The sequence below is a fragment of the Pleurodeles waltl genome, chromosome 5 (assembly GCF_031143425.1).
Source record: "Pleurodeles waltl isolate 20211129_DDA chromosome 5, aPleWal1.hap1.20221129, whole genome shotgun sequence".
Taxonomy (NCBI): Eukaryota; Metazoa; Chordata; class Amphibia; order Caudata; family Salamandridae; genus Pleurodeles; species Pleurodeles waltl.
The window spans coordinates 301,573,098-301,589,614 of NC_090444.1; the positions used below are offsets into that span (position 1 = coordinate 301,573,098).

Consider the following 16,517-nt stretch of genomic DNA (forward strand, 5'->3'; position numbering starts at 1 on the left):
GTCTACGATGCAGGGTTTTCTCCTTGCAAAGATTCTGCCCTCCTCCTCTTGGCCTTTGCAAGTAGCGTTAACCCCGACATGCGTGACCCATCAGCGTTGTCCCTGATTAGCCCAACCCAATTTCCCAGGATTTTATTCATGTAGGGTCATGGCGGCCTCAACAGAACACTCCCAGTTTTCCCTGGGGGGCCTCTTTTCAGGGTCATTTTCTCACATTCGAGCAGCTAACCACAGACCATGGCCTCCCGCTGGGGCAGTTTCTTCTGCACAGACAACTTACCATCACATGCCACACCCTGAGGAGCTTCTTGGAGACTGAACCTACCATGCATCCAGTACTGCAAGCCATACTTACCATGGGCAATGGCCACCACCTTATCACCTGGCTATATAGAGCTGTTTGCGTACTAACAGTGGTACCCCTCGCCACACTTCGGCAGAGATGTGAGGACGGTTTTGGGCAAGTGCTGCTCAATGGGGAATGAGAGCAAGCTTTAGAATTTCCCCCATGTGCTCCATTATCATGGTACCACTGGCCTCTCAACCCGCGCATATCCATTTCTCCTCTGTAAAGATATGACCTGTTGCCACCTACTAGATTGTCAGCCCTACCCCAAACCAGTTCATAGTGATACCCCCACTCTACTATTGCGGCAATGCACTCATGGCATTTATGGTGATTCATTGGCTGGTCTTCCGTGTTCATTGCTGTTTTGCGTGTAATTGCCTAACTTCTGTTTGTTTTTTGTTTTTTACACAATGTGATGCTCATGTTATGTACCGCTGTGTTTATCCTTTTGATGGACCCTGCCAATTAGAACTGTTATGTACAAAAAAAAAACCAATAAATATATTTTCAAAAACAAAAAAGATACTATCATGTTCATTATGTTTATTTAAAAATGTGTATTTACTTGCATTTTTCAGATTGCGACTTTCTTCAGTAACAACCTCGACTACTTCACAGCTTCCTTGAGCTACGGCCCTAAAGGAGGGAGTGAATTCATGAGCCCTGTGTCAGCTGAGTGCATGTTACAGAACAAGAAGAAAGCAGTGGCGTATATGAAAACTTTAAAGAAGGTTTGTGAAATCTTAGGAGTAAACCACTTGCTTAAGCTATAATTGTACAGTGCTTAATCTAGGTTTGGGTTGACAGTGCTGCTGCCTGCAACTATTACTTATAGTATGCGAAGAGTGGAATGCTTGCTTTAGAATGCATGAGCAGCTATTTTGCATCTAAAACTGTGTTTCGTACTTATTATGCATCCCAACAATGGATAGTTCTATGAATATAACTAATGTAAAATAGTGGAGATGTAAAAGCCACTGTTCATTGCCAATCTGTTATATATTTAATGATAACAAAATGTAATCTGACACCAAACTCATGAAGAAACTCTTCCTCTGGTTCTCAGTTAAAAATAAACGTTGGCTGGCCAAACCAAGTAAATGTGCTACTACCTGCATAACTAGTATCGTTTTCCAAGTCATCCCATGGCAAGTACTCAGAGCCCACCTGTGAGTTTCTCACTGACTTGGTAGAGGTATGTGAAAAAGAAGATGCTTATTGTTCTTCATTTGAGCTCCCACCTGGTTCTAACTACTCACATACCGAGAGGAACAAAATTGTTCTTAAAGTGCTACTGGTTTGAAGTTTGGTGTCTATGCTGAGCTCAGTATTTAACACTGCAGAAGATGATATGGGGAACTGGTGGAAGACCAAATAAAGGCAAGCACAATTGAACATAAATTAAGAGACCAAAACTGTAATATTCAGACGAAAGGAAATTCCAGAAACAACATCAAACATGTAACCTAAAACTCTTATGTACTGAAAACAAACCATAAAGCCTCACTGGCATTTAATAGGGGTAATCGTCCAAACAGAAATTAAGGTGAGCATTTTTCTGTGAGAAGCCTCCTAAAGTTTATGACTGCTATAAATTGTTCAGAAGAGCACTAATGGCGAAGTCTTTATTTGGCAAAGGTGAGAAGATATACGGCGCCAGCTCATGTAGATGTTGGTCTCACAGAGAATAGTTACTTTTGCATTTTATTGTAGTCTCAAATGCAAGTTATCTTAAGCAGTCAGAAGGATTCCAATGAAGGTGTTGTGTCCTTGATTCATCTAGGCAGATGTGTGAATTTAATGCATGAGTGTGGAGAAAATGCCTGTTGGTCCTTGGATCAGATTAGTGAGTGACCCAGTGAGGTACATTTGTGAGTGCAAAGTGTTTTCTGAGGCATTTCTTGTGTTACTTATGCAGTGAGTGATTGTTGCACAAGACCAATCTTTCCTGTTCTCACAGTCATGGTTTTTAGCACATAAAATATATGCTGAATGAAACATCCCGTTAGCTATTCTGTGGGAACAGTCCTCACTGAATCCTTTTATCAAACTGTGGTGTTTAGCTTCCCCGGTCCATGGTCCAAGATCCAGGCTTGGACCCACCTTCTAAACATAGTACTGGGACCAGAGCATATTTAGCTTCTGTTGCCAATCAGGACGGTCTGATTCTAGACATGTTCTAGTGCCAATAACCAAGTAGCCAGGTGATATATTTTGAATCAGCTGTTTGGAATCAGGCCATGTACAACTAGAATAATGTTATATACTGACTCTTTTCTGTGGCTTTAAGCACTGCCAGCGAACCTGTTTTAGGTAAGCACCACCTACAGCGTTCTCATTTACTCTGGCTGCAGCAGTTTTGCTGTCTCTGCCCAGATGTTTACTTTTAAACCTTTACTTTGTTTTAATTTTTCAAATGTTATTTTATATCTTTGACTGCCTATAAGTCTCTGTACATTTAAAGCAATAAAGAACTAAAATAAATCACAGTCTGCTGTGAAATGTACTCGAGGTCTCAGACCATTTCCAATTTCCACCACCATTCACCATCTCAATTGAAACTAATTAGCACTCCTGGTTAGAATTGAACTAGTAAGGTTGTCTTTTGGGCACAGAGAGTTAACTGTACTCTGCACTTATAACAATATCTGTGCTTTATATAAGGGACACTAAGGCTATAACATATTTCTCTAAAGCTGTCAACGTATTGCCTTTCTTAAGGACTGGATTCATCCTATAATAGTCTCAAGTTCCTGAAGCGATTCAGTTAGCATTATGTTCAATATAGAACATCAGTAGACTGTAAGAATTATGTGACCTGTTAAAAAGTTGCTTAATTTAATAATTGGCAGCTGCTTCATGATGTGGAGGATATGCTTCACAAGACTTTCAAAAATGAGAAGAATGCCCAGCTTTTTCGTTTTCAACATAAAGCTGACACTCCTCCCATAAGGTTACACATAAGAAACGCTCTTGGGGTCCTTCAGGGCAGTTTCAGGACAAGTCCAAGCAGACCTCCTCCTTCTCTGCTAGGCAGTTCTCTAAGTCTCAGCCTCCACCTGTGTCAAAAGGTGGGGAAAGTTTCTGACTACGGTGCCCTCCTGGTGGAAGGTTGTCTTTCTTTTTGAATTTCAACTTGGCAAAAACATGTTTTAGACACCTGGGTGTTGCAGGTCATCTTGGAAGGATACTCCCTCGATTTCGTCTGCTGCCCTCCCCGGTTGGGCACTGTGGAGCCCCTTGTCCGCCTAGGTGAATAGTTGGCTTCCTTGCACTTAAGGAATGCTTATCTACACATTCCCATTTCCAAGCCTCATCAACAATTTCTTCGCTCTTGTATCGGTGGCCTTCACTGGCAGTTCAGGGTCCTTCCCTTCAGACTTGCGACCTCTCCCAGGGTGTTCACCAAGGTCATGGCCCCCTGGTTGCTTACCTTTTATGGTCTGGGGTAATGATTCATTCCTACGCGGACAATTGGCTTCTCCATCATTAGGTACTGTCCGTTCTTCAGTCGCAGATGGCTCAAGTGTACCAGACTTTGGAGGATTTCACCTTCTTATAAACTGAGAGTTCGTATCTCTCCCCTCACACGATCTGCTGTTTATCAGGGCTCATATCCAGATGACTGGGTATGGTCAGTCTTCCTCCAGAAAAGGTGCAGGTATTGGAAGATCTGTTGATTACTCTGGGCCAGAGACCTGTGGCAACCTCTCAGGACTGGCTCCATCTTCAGGTTCAAACGGTAGGTGTATTATGTTTTAGTCTTGATTGTGAACTGCAGCTGACTGGTTTGGCCTTTTATTTTGGCTTCCTTTTTCTTTCACACAGCCTGCATGCATGTCATTCCTTGAGCCAAGCTTCACCTGGACCCTCAGGTACATCATCTGCTCCCACATTGGAAACCGGGCATTCATCCGCTAGATTTCCTGGTGCCGTCTTTCCACACATATGGCAGATGATGCAGTGGTGAATGGATCCCGAGAATTTGGCCCTAGGCTTCCTTCCTGCCCTCCCAGAGTTATTACTGCAGATGCAAGCAAATGAGGATGGAGCGAGACCTTGGATGATTTCTCCATTCAGGGGCGGTGGTCAACTCAGGAGAGCAGGCTGTCTTCAAACTGGAGGAAGTTGAAGGCAATTTCTCTGGCTTGTCTTAATGTTTCTCCCTTGATCAAGGATCAGGTGGTTTTGATAAGGACAGACAACACTGTCACCAAGTTCTATATCAACAAGGAATCCAGGACAGGGTCTCTGTCTCTGGCCTCCCTGGCGTTTCAAGTAGTGAGTTGGGTGAAATTGCATCTCCTGTCTCTTTCTGCCACGTACATTGGAGGGAACAACAATGTACAGGCAGACAGGCTCAGCATGGTTTTTCCTTCTTTCCACAACTTCTGTCTGGCTCCTTACATTTTCGTCTAGCTGTGCCAGCATTTCTGCACTCTCCAGGTCGACCTGTTTGCCACTGTGAAAAATTCCCTGCTTCCCAGGTTTTTCTCCAGGTCCCCAGACCCAGGTTGCGGAGGGTGGATGCTCTGTCCCAGCCCTGGCCCTCCCTGCTTCTGTTTGTTTTTTCTCCTTTTTCTCTTATTCCAAATCTTTTGGCCAAAAATGCGGAGGGAAGCAGTGTATCTCATTCTGGTCACCCCCTTTTGGCCTTGGATGGGTTGGTTTCCACTGCAGAGGGTGCTGGCGGTATCGCCACAATGGGTCCGACCGATCAGCCCGTGCCCCCTCCGGGCTCCTATTATTCCCCCAGTCACTTGCCGGCAGATGTGTCTGACAGTATCCCTCTTGAAAGGAGGGGTTTGAAGTTGCAGGGTCTATCTCCATCCAGCACTCTAGAAAAGAGTTCACTAGTAAGTCTTAATGATCATCATTGGTATTCCTTTTTTAAATGGTACAGGGGTAGATTTCTTGATCCTACCACTTGTGTACCCTCCTGGGGCCTTCAATTTCTGCAAGAGGGCTTCCAGAAAGGCCTTGGCAGTCTCTACTTTGCAGGTCCAGTGGGCTGCCATTAGGGCAGTTCGCTCGCTTTGGGTGTGCCTCAACTTTTTCTTTGAGTTCCCACCTTCTTAAGGGTTTTTCTTTACTTAAACCACATACTTGGTCAGAGGCTCCTGCTTAGGACCTGCCTTTAGTGCTTAGGGCCTTACAGTCTACTTTTTCTGAGCCCCTGGACAGTGTGAATTTGAAGTTAATTTCCTTGAAAGTGTTTTTCCTGGTCGTCATCCCTTCTGCCCAGAGGTTGGGTGAGCTGGGGTCCTTATCTGTTAGGCCTCCTCATTTGCTGTTCTCTGACAGGCTTGTCCTACGATTAGGACCTGCGTTCATTTACCACAAAGTGGTTTCCTCTTTTCAGTAGTCCTAAGACATAACCTTGCCCTCTTTCTTTCCAGAGCCTGCTACTCCTCAGGAGGAAGCCTTGCACATGTTTGATATGTTGCGGCCTGTGAAGATCTATTTGTCTCACACCATGGACTTTCATCAGTGCGAAAGCTTGTTTGTGAACTTTGGTGTTTTTGGCATGGTTCCAAAGCTTCTACGCCCACTTTGAGTTGATGGATACGGTCCCTGATCTCCCTGGCCTATGACTCACAACATGCAAGTCTGCCAGGTGGTGTCCAGGGGAGGTCCACCAGGAGCATGGCAACTTTCTGGGCAAAGGCTCAGGGTATTTCAGTTTTGGACATTTGTCACTTGGGCGTCTCTCTCTACTGCCAATTGGGGTTAATCCTCTACCTTTGTTTCACATTACAGGTTGGACGTGAGTGATTCCTTGTCCTTCGGATCTCGTGTACTGGCTGCGATTTCTAGGTGAACAAACTGGTCTGCTGTATGATGCCTTTCTGGTTTGCAGTAAATTTGTTTGCGCGGTGACCAGGAGCCTGTGGCATTCTTCTTTCGAGGGGACTCAGGTTGTACTGTTTTGCTTTGGTATATCCTCATGTAATAAGTATTGGGGCAAGAAATAGGGTTGAGGAGGTAATGATTCCATTACTTTCCATGATCTTCATTACTCCAGATACCCTATTTCTCGCACCAATACTTATGTCACAGCCTTCTCTTCTTTCCCGGATCACAACCTACCCCCTGTTTTTTTGACTAGGGGAAGTAGAGGACGTTTTCTGGGCTCCATGCCTTTTTATCACCAGATTACTGGGAGGTGATTGGAGATTAGGAATGGGTGGAGGTTGATTTGCATTTAGCCTTTTGATTGGTTCTGGCTATGGCACGTGGGCCTGGCTAGAGGTGAAACACCTCATATAAGTAAGATTTGGAACGAGAAAAAAGGTATCCAGAGTAATGAAGAGTACCAGTAAGTGATGGAATCATTAAACGATCTGAGTGGGGTGGGGTCATGTTGTGCCACAGAACAATTTATCATTGCTTTGGTCTTCATATAGTACAGGTTACTGTATATCCTTTGTTGTGGGCTTTAACTAACCATTTTGGCTGCGGAGTTTATTTTTGGTGCACAAATTCAAATCCTTTTAGAGGGCCTGCGATCGTAACAAGTTTGCTAATTTCGTTGGGGTTCCTGAAAACTTGCTGTTGAAGGTCCAGGGTGTTGCATAGTCTGACTAGTACAATTATCTTCTCTGCATTGACTACTCTGATCTGGATTGTGTGCGCTATCTTAGCATACAAGCAATATGACTACCTCCATTGGCTTCCCGTTGTGTGGTTCTTGCTTTGTTATTCTGGGAAAAACTGTGTAGCCTTAACTTCCTTAACGTTAGAGTTGATGACAGTGTGTCATATAGCCTTATAGCCCGCTGCAGCGTTAAAGGCCCGAGGTTTACACTGACAGCAGTTCAGAATAGCAAGGTTCTTGTGAAATTGTGCCTCTGCTGAGCACCTAAGCCGTTGAACAGATTTATTGTGCCCCCTGTTTATTTATTTCAAAAACTGGTCTGGATTTTCAAACATGGCGACTGGCTGGTGGTTTGTATTTTTGTTTCTCTGGTTCCCCATGCGCCTTCCTTTTTACTTTTAGGGGAAGAGTTAGGAGCAGGATTAGAACAGTAATTTACCAATTCCACAATATTATTCTGTATTTATTTTGTACGAGTTAGACACCTGGCTTAAGTGTGTAATAAAACCACGACTCTTTACGAGCAAGAATAATTGCACTACGTTGTTTGTCTGTCTAGAATCCAGAAGATAGGCTAAAGCTAATTCTGATATTAGTTAATTAACTAATTAACATGCTAAAATATCAGCTGCTGACAAACTTTCTAAGATTTTTCCATTCATAAAAAGTTCAATCAACTTTTGCTCATCCATTTTATTATAGTTAAAAATGCACACCTTCATATTTTGTGTTGCGGATCATTGCTGTTTCTTTAGGGTGGGAACATAATGTGTGCAAGTCTCTCAATTCGTATTAAGTGACATCTTCTATTGTCTTTAGCAACTCTCGACCATCTTCCTTTCACCTACAGGGTTAAGAATTAGTTGAACCTTTGCTAGTGTCATAGTTTGTTGTAGTTTAGTTCCTGCAAATGTATTACATAGCATCATTGGGTAAGTATTATGCAGTAGTGCACAGTATCATTTATATGACACCTTCATGTTTATCAAGCCCATCCCTCTTACTTGCAAAGGAATCCTATATTACTGAGTGTCGTCTATGTGACTGCTAAATATTCTTTCATCCTCCAGTAACTTGTGTTGATCTAATTCATCAATCTAACAATCACTCTAAATTTTACAACAGCTATATGTTGATGACTTTATTTTAAGTTTGCTTCAAGCACAACTGGGTGTACACGTGGTGTGTCCTAGCCAGAATGGCAGGCAAGGATAAGCTCATGAGAAATTAAAGCTCACAGAACTAACCAACATTCTGTGACTATCCCTGCTTCTAGATAGGGGGGTTTCACAAAAAGGTGCTGTTTGATGTATGTATGTACGTGAAACCGTACATGCCTGCAGTAGGGCCCCATTAATTAAAGTATGCAATATTTGTAAATGTACCTTTGTCCTTGAAATCAGAATGCACATGGAGGATGTGATATGATCTTATTTTACTCTGAATGTTACCGAGTACGTATACTCGGTTTTGTACGAGCTTAATACAAATCTGTCTACTAAAAAACCTTGGGATATCTTTAATAAAAATTTCAGTACCAAAAAACACTTTTTTGTCTCGCCATGTTGAATTATTTTTAAGGTTCAAAAGCCAGGGCATTCAGATTCCCAAGCTCAATTCTGTGCTCTCAACTTAAAGACCTGGGTCGGGTTTTGAGTTTTTGAAAATGTAGCTATTTAGTAATGTGCCTACAGCTTTTTTATAGCTTTGATGACATTTGAGAGACCTACCTAAAATCATAATTGTTGTTTCTTCCAGGTCTGTCCGGATTCAGTGCCTTATAAAGAGGCTCTGGCAAATCGCAGAGTTCTTCTGAGTTCCACCGAAAGTAGAGAAGGTCTCGCACAACAGGTATCCAAAGGCACTTTTTCATTTTCATTCCTGTTTTGTTTTAAATGTAATCATTTGTGTGCCTGTTGATATGTTCTGATTTAAACTTTGGCATTGCAAAGATGGGCAGTCTTCTATTTTTCGCTGTGATGTTTTTTATTGAGTTTAGACAGAAAGAAATACACTTGAAAACAATAGCCATAAATAAATCAGCACATAAATAGATAAGATTTTGCAGGGCATTCATCAAGTCCCAACATTTTCATGTGGCCTTTTCACAAAGGGCACTGGCAAGTTCCTTTTCCATTCGAAAATGAGAAGAAATGACGAGATAGAGATGCACCCCAACAAAGAATACATAAGTAGCACATACAATAGCATTTTAGAAAGCAAGGGGATAATTCCGTTTAGTGGGTTTCTAGTCTAAGTCATTCAGATAGAACAAACTATTCACATCTTTTAATGTATATATTCCCTCAAGTATAAAGTCTGCATTATATTCTGTTGTTTTAAAAACATATATTTTCAGATGTTATTACTTCTTGGATTCCATTTAAGAAATAAAGGTGTGGTCTTAAATGAAACCTGTTTACATTTTTTAAGACATCTGTGTGGAATTGTGGTTATCATATTTGAAATGTGCAAGCAACTGTTTGTGTAAACTGGAACAGTGTGAGGGATTTGGTAAACCACTTGTTTCAAATAGATGCAAGTGAAACGTCTCCTTGAAGTACCCATGAGCCACCTATAGATAACCAAGCCCGAAGTTAAAGTTTTGACTCCAGTGGAGATGCACTGGACTGAAGGTTCGGCAATCAGAAGAGCTAAAGCAAATAATGCCCAGATTAATATAAGGGTGTGTTGAATCACCTAGTTAAGACCTAAACGTGAGAGGTGTAAATAGAAGAAATTAGAAATATATCCATTTTACCACAAGGTCCCAAAACCACCAGAAAATGCTCGGAGATGACTGGTTAACAATGCTAGCAAAATGTACCTTTGAAGATTGCACTCACATTCTCTGTTCCCTTTCGGTTGTGCAGCAGTGATGTCACTTCATGATTTGCAGTGGATAAAAAGGACTTGGCATCCCTTATTTTATTTATCTCAAGCCTGAGAATCCCTGGGGTTCTTCTCATTTGGTAGAGGCAGTATTGGTTATAACAGGTCCGGCAGCTCCTGAATCAAGTAGTCGTCTATATATATTGTTTGCAAGATGCTTCATGGGGCAAATCTTACTCTAGGATGGTAAAGCAACTTTCCCTAACCTGTCGTAGCAGAGACTTGGTTAAAAGATGGGCTACTTGTTTCTCAAAAGGCTATTCGGCTTCAAGTCATTTGCTAAATTTCCATGCGGAAAGATCCCTACTTACTGATGGACTCTGTTCCCTCGCTGCCTAGAAGTTGCACCAGGACCTGCTTTTTTCAGGCTTAGCAGTAAGTTGGTCAGACAGTGAGACAGAAGTAGGTCCTCACCACCAAAGGAAACTCTCCAGCTATTCCCTGGCAGGAAAACCAGGAGACTGCCTCATTCAGTCCTATAGGCAGTTTTCTGCAACAGGACACAGGAAGGTAACATAGGAAGTAAACCTTGAAAGAATGCTACCATCTTTAAGAGGGTTTTCTAAAGAAGTGGTCCATTAAATGTCTGAATGAATCAAACAGTGCAGAATTTATTTTGCTAAGCAGGGGCTCCTGGGCCTCATCATTTGAGATTGGGACTGCTTGCTTTTCATATCCCTGGGACCGGAACTGTGGATCTGCAAATCGAGACAAGTATAACATCATCAGTATTTACCTCTCAGCAGTAGCAACCAGTCACAGGTTTCTCATGGAGGTATTTTTGGGGTGTTCCAACTCAGAAGTCAGCTGTCACCCATCGGGTCAGTAACTCATTGTCAACCCAGTGCTTTACTTTTTTAAAAGAAAATTATTTTATTACACACTTAAATCTGAATACCACTTGTGCAGTATCTAACAGGCAAGGCCAGACTGGCCATACCGGGCATTGGGTGTTTCCTCAAGAGGCTGGAAGTGTGTGTGGGGTGCTTTTGTTACTAGGGGCTGTTTTATTTAGCTGTGCAGCAATTTTAAAAGCGCTGCAGAGTTCCTTTTCCTTGTATACCCAACAGTTTTCAGGCACCAATAAAAGTGCCAAGATAACTTTGATGATTAATGTACCTGCTGGAGCGAGAGCGGGGTTTTGTCTAGTGGCAGTTTTGACTCATCTGAGGTAGCACAGAGGGTCAACATGCCTGCTGCAAGGAACTTGTACTGTGCAGATCACAGAACAGTATTTTATATGCATAGCTCAGGGGGGTACTGCTTTTGTCACAGAGCTCCTTTTGTTACTGTGCAGTTCATAAATTACAATCCTTATCTAGTATAGTGAGCTATGAACTGCCATCAGCAAGCTGCATGCAAATTGCAAGGTACAGGTTAGAAAGATATGTTTTTTTCCCAGTGTTTGAATATCCTAATTTTGCTAACAAAAAAAGGTTTGTAATGGTAGGAATAAATCGTTATTAGTAAAGTCAACTCTAACCACTTTGTTATGTTCTAAAACCTGATTTTATGCTTCCTCCGACCAAGCACTCTTACAAAATCACTGACTGTATGGATGGCATGTGAATCCTACACATTGAAGTCCCCTTGGTCAGCATTTTCTATACACTCATTTACACACATAGGATTCATGGTCTGTGTGTATGTGTGTGATGTAAAGTGTTCCAACACCCTACGCTGGTAAGAGTAGCTCTAGAAAACAAATGAAATACATGTGAAAGAGGGGCTGTGGAGAGATGAGAGGCACGCATAGAGGGTGATGGTGAGGGAATCATTGAAAAACCCCAATAAAGATTTCCCTATCCTGGTACACTTTAAGGTAATCATTTACTACGCTCTAACAACGAATACAACTGCATATATAATGAAAAATATGTGTATAATGCACTATTTTTGCCACTTATTTCTTAAACTTTCTTATCTTGGGAGGCTGGAGGGAGAAGCCCCCAGGCCCCATTATAGAGGTCAGGTTCACTCATTATGCGCCCTATGGGGGCTGGTCTGACAAAATTTGCCAGGGCTGCTTTGGGTTCCCAGTCTGGCCCTGCTAACAGGTACAGTACACAGAACAGAAACAGGGCCTTTTGCACCTCAGTATGTCAGCCACCGTTTTCCCCGCTCAGGTGTGTTTCCTTCTCTGCATTAGGCTGGTCTATTATGCAATTTAAAGTATCTCAGAAGGCATGAATTAAGGCTCAGCTGCATAGTACTCTCTGTAGATGTGGACGCACTCAAATCAGTACAGTGCCACTCTTCCAGTTTATTAGGTCTCAGCATACGCAGCTCTTCCTTCAGGGAGGGCCGAGGCCAGCAGTAGACTGGCAGCATGCTCAGTCTTTCTCTCTCACTTCTGGGAAAAGGCTCAATCTTCATGTTGACTGCAAAAAGTGGTTGTGGTAGTCCAGTGCCGCACAGGTCAGAAACCTAAGTTTTGTGATCTCTATGCCCACTCCCAAGGGTTTAACCACCAATCAACCCAAATTTCACAAAAATTGACCAATGGGATGGGAGAGTGAAATTGTGTCCTTCTAAATTAGATAAGATGCAGAACCATGGAGTCAAAAATATCAATCAGTCCTCATGGGTGGTCAAACATGATGTTAAGCAGAAATAGAGTCATCACAATTCCGAGCTTCTTAAGTTACTTTTTTTGGCAAACAGTATCCATTGATAAAAAGACCCAGCCAACGTGTTTCGTTCCAAGTACAAAGACTTCATCAGGGGCTAAAAAATATGCATACACATTTACTTAACATTAAAAACGTGAATTTAAAATACTCAAACAACACTTACATATTAGCACATATTATTTCACTTAATTTATATGAATAAATGTATTTGTGTTAACTTATAGATTAAAATACAGCAATCCCCTCCACCCCTGACAAAACAATCCTGATTACCCGCAACATGATGTAATTATATAGTTTCTCAAACATCCCATCCCAAGTGATTACAGCCAACAACCATCGACTATAGTTCTATGTTAAACATTTACCTATTGAAATTGTATGCTCCATGGAACATAGTCATGCAAAGTTTATACAAAGCCACAGTACTTGCTATCACATATGAACTCTGCATAAGTGTGCCAAATGTGGAACAATTCTTACTGGTCTTTTCACAACACTGTTAAAAATTAATATAAAAATAAAGTCTTTTGCTCATATATATCTGATAGGGACTTCTATTTGCAGATTCCTTACCTTAGAATTTCATCCAGGCGTCAGTCTGGATCTGGAGATTTTTCTCGAGCAGTACTCCTACGCACTATCGGGTGGCGTTGGTCGACTTCTTGTCCTTCGTCGGCATTGTGCGCACCGGACAAGACGTCGCGGGTCCTATATAGGCGTGCTGACGTCATTTCTTTTTTTTCCACGGCAGCCAGTGCTGATACGAAGAAGAGCTTCCCCTCTGTCACTTTTTGGCTGGTCTTTTTCGATTGTTGAGTGTCTACACTCCTGGTGCATCGAGGATGTTGTTACGTAAAACTGGGTTCAAGCCCTGGGGATCCTGTCATCGGGCGATGTCCGTGATGGATCCACATCTTGTATGCTTGTGGTGTGTGAAGTGTGGCCATGACCCAAAGTTGTGCTCCAAGTGTCATGCCATGAATCCGAAAACTTTGAGGGAGCGGTCCCTAAAACACCTTGCGGTCCGGTACTCTGCTCACTCCCGATCTTGGTCGAGAGGATAGTCCAAAGAATGGTCGCAGAGCCACCATTCATTGTCGTCCCACTCCAAGTCTTTGGGACGGTCGGGTAAGTCGAGGCATAAGAAGCAGTCAAATAATCACAAGCGTTCTTCGACTACACCCGGTCTATCAGCCGACAAGACGAGGGAAAGGAAGTGTCATTGCTCGAGGCCTCTGTCCTCATAGCCTGTTTCTGGGTCATCTCCGTGCCTCCCTGAGTTTCCTGGAGCTGGAACAACCCCTGGCCGACTGAGAGAGTTTTATGAGGTCTTGCGCCTCAATTTTGGGCAGTCCAACTCTGCTGGAGAGCCTTCAGGCCCCGCAGGGTCGGTAGAGGCTCCCTTGGGTTCCACACCGGCAGCTTCGGCCTTGGCTCCAGGGGGCACCTGTGGATCCATTCCTGAATCGAAACCGGCATCAGTTGTACCACTGCGACCTTCCCAGACATGGACACTTCCGATGCTGCCTGTGCCCCCAGGCGGCATCAACCCCATCCTTATTGTTGACTCTGACTTTGGCAGGGACCTTGCCCCCATGTCATATCCTGACCCTTATTCTTATATTTTGGAGAACAGTTAGTGACGGGATGGGATGCTGGACCCTTTAAACTCCCAGCTCCAAAACCCTATTGATTGTCGGATGGACCCGGGTGAGGCCAGTGGTCTAGATACTTCCCCTGAAAATTACATGCTTTCTCCCCCTACCATGGCTATGTCCTATTCAGTGGTGGTGTAAGGAGCGACCGAGGTCCTGGACATTGCGCTAACTTCGGTGCCAGTCAGTACTAACCTCCTGACTGAGGTGCTTCAGCCTGGGGCTTCATCCACCGACCACTTTTCCTCTTTAATGAAGCCCTTGCAGATGTCCTGCTGACTACCTGGTTCAAACCCAGCACATGGGCTCCTGTGAACAGGACAAATAGCCCACCGCCATAGATGTGCTCCAAATGACCCAGTGTTGCTAACGCAACACCCCACCGCTGAGAGCTTGCTTATCCAAACCTCTATGTCCCCGGGCGCATTCCCTTCCGCACCACCGGATAAGGAATCCAAGAGGCTGGACCAACATGGGAAGAACATGTTTTCTTCCTCCAGCCTGACATTCTAGTCCGTGAACACCGTATGCCTTTTGGGCCATTTTACCCAGAGTCTATGGGACACGGTTGCGCAACCGCTGTCACAGGTCCTGGTGATGGCCTGGGCCATTCTCTCCCAAGATGTTGCTGATCGGAGAGACGCAGTGAAGTTCACAATCAGATGTGTGCTGGACACGACCAACTCACTGGGCAGAGTGGTTACCTTGACGAGGGCCTTGAAGGGCCATGCTTATATAGGACTCACGACATCATGCCAGCATGCATGATGCCGATGACGGACACGGAGCCAACCAGTGCCACCTGGCGGCGCGCAGGGGAACTGCTAAAAAAAAAAAAAAATCTCCAGATGCAGACTAACGCCGGGGGGGAAATTCTAAGGTAAAGAATCTGCAGCTAGAATATGTCTCTACCAGAAAAGGGGTTACCGAAGGTAAGTAACGTGTTCCTTTTTGCATTTTCTTCCATTCATGTCCAGTCCATGTTAATATCCAGTTAATTATAATGATAACATAAGGTGTACCAATATCTTAAGCATCCGTTATTTTCACATGCTCTTTGGATTCCCAAATAATTTCTCATAAAGCGTCCCACCCAATTTGTGAGGTAAAGCCCACACCACTCCAGCCATAATCATATCACATTCTCTCAAGAGCAAAGTGGCAATCGCATTGCCCATTATTATGTGTACTGCTGTACAAACTCCAAACCACGGTCACATCTGACAGGAAATATCTCTAATACGAGCCACACATTCATATAGCATCCAAAACTTCCCTATACAATATGAAATGTATATACATTATTTGTAAAAGTCCTCTGTCTGGTAAATTAAGCAACATTCACATACTAAACACACCTCTGTGCTGACACTCCAAACACAACAATTAAAGCAAAGTTTCTCCAAGCATTAGCACTGGCTCTCTGGACGTATTTCATTTCATTCAGAATAATAATCGATGTTTGCATGCTAAACACATCTCTAAGTTCACTTCACGTTGCTATGGCCTCTTTAGTTCCTGAGGAAGTCTCGGAGTAAGGTGGCAGCCAACTCTGCCATCAGAGTCCTCTGACCACACATAAATGGAAGTTGTCATGGCCCCATGGGGCATAGCAGTTTACTGTCAACTTCATGCCTGTTTCTAGGCACTTTCAGTGGTGGGTTTATGTAGGTGAGAGGCAGTCGCAGCACACATTTCTGATCTCGTGGTGAGGACAGCGGCCGGCATATTTCTTTGATTGCAGTGGCATAGGCTGCTACTCAAGAGAGTCTGATGCCTACCGACACCAGGAGCACGCAGATCACTCTTCTCCAGTGCCCTCCTTTTACAGACCCCTGCAGCACTGGGGCTCCTTGATTTTAGCCTTTGCTGGACAGTCACAACTCATGCACGGTTTCCTCCTCTCTATCAGAAGGGGGGCTGGCTTGTAGGCGCTTCAGGTCAGCTGCACAACTTTTTCCAGCAACGCTTCAGGTGATATCTCCTTCCCCTGGAAAGCTGGCCATTAGGCAGACACCAACTCTGGTTGCACAGCAGTCGTCTGAGTACTCTATGGAGCACCCACTTCCTTGGTGAAAAGAGAACTTTCAACTGGAACTGCAAGAGGGTCAGTGGCTCACACTTGTATGCAGGTTAAGTACGCAGGATATGTGAATCCGCTCTCTGCACTTTTAAAATCTTTTTATGGTGATACTCCTTGCAAGTATCTTTTCCAAGCTGCTCTTCATGCATAGTCTGTGGGTAAAGTGATGTTTCTCACATCAGTGTAGTCTCCAGCTAGGAGCACCCACAACAGAGACACAAAGAAATGTGAACTTCCTGCACCTGTCATAAACCATGCTGAACAATGATCAGGGAAAAGACAAAAGTCTGACATCAGCTAATGG

At 43.5% G+C, this 16,517-nt stretch overlaps 1 protein-coding gene across 1 annotated transcript in view; it reads left to right on the forward strand.

The window, feature by feature from the left end:
* PPP1R21 (protein phosphatase 1 regulatory subunit 21) overlaps positions 1 to 16,517 on the forward strand; it is a 448,835-nt gene that overhangs the window by 294,880 nt on the left and 137,438 nt on the right. The window contains exons 15-16 of the mRNA XM_069234042.1: positions 928 to 1,080; positions 8,706 to 8,798. Of these exons, the coding sequence (XP_069090143.1) occupies positions 928 to 1,080; positions 8,706 to 8,798 (246 nt within the window). The remainder of the gene's footprint in view (positions 1 to 927; positions 1,081 to 8,705; positions 8,799 to 16,517) is intronic.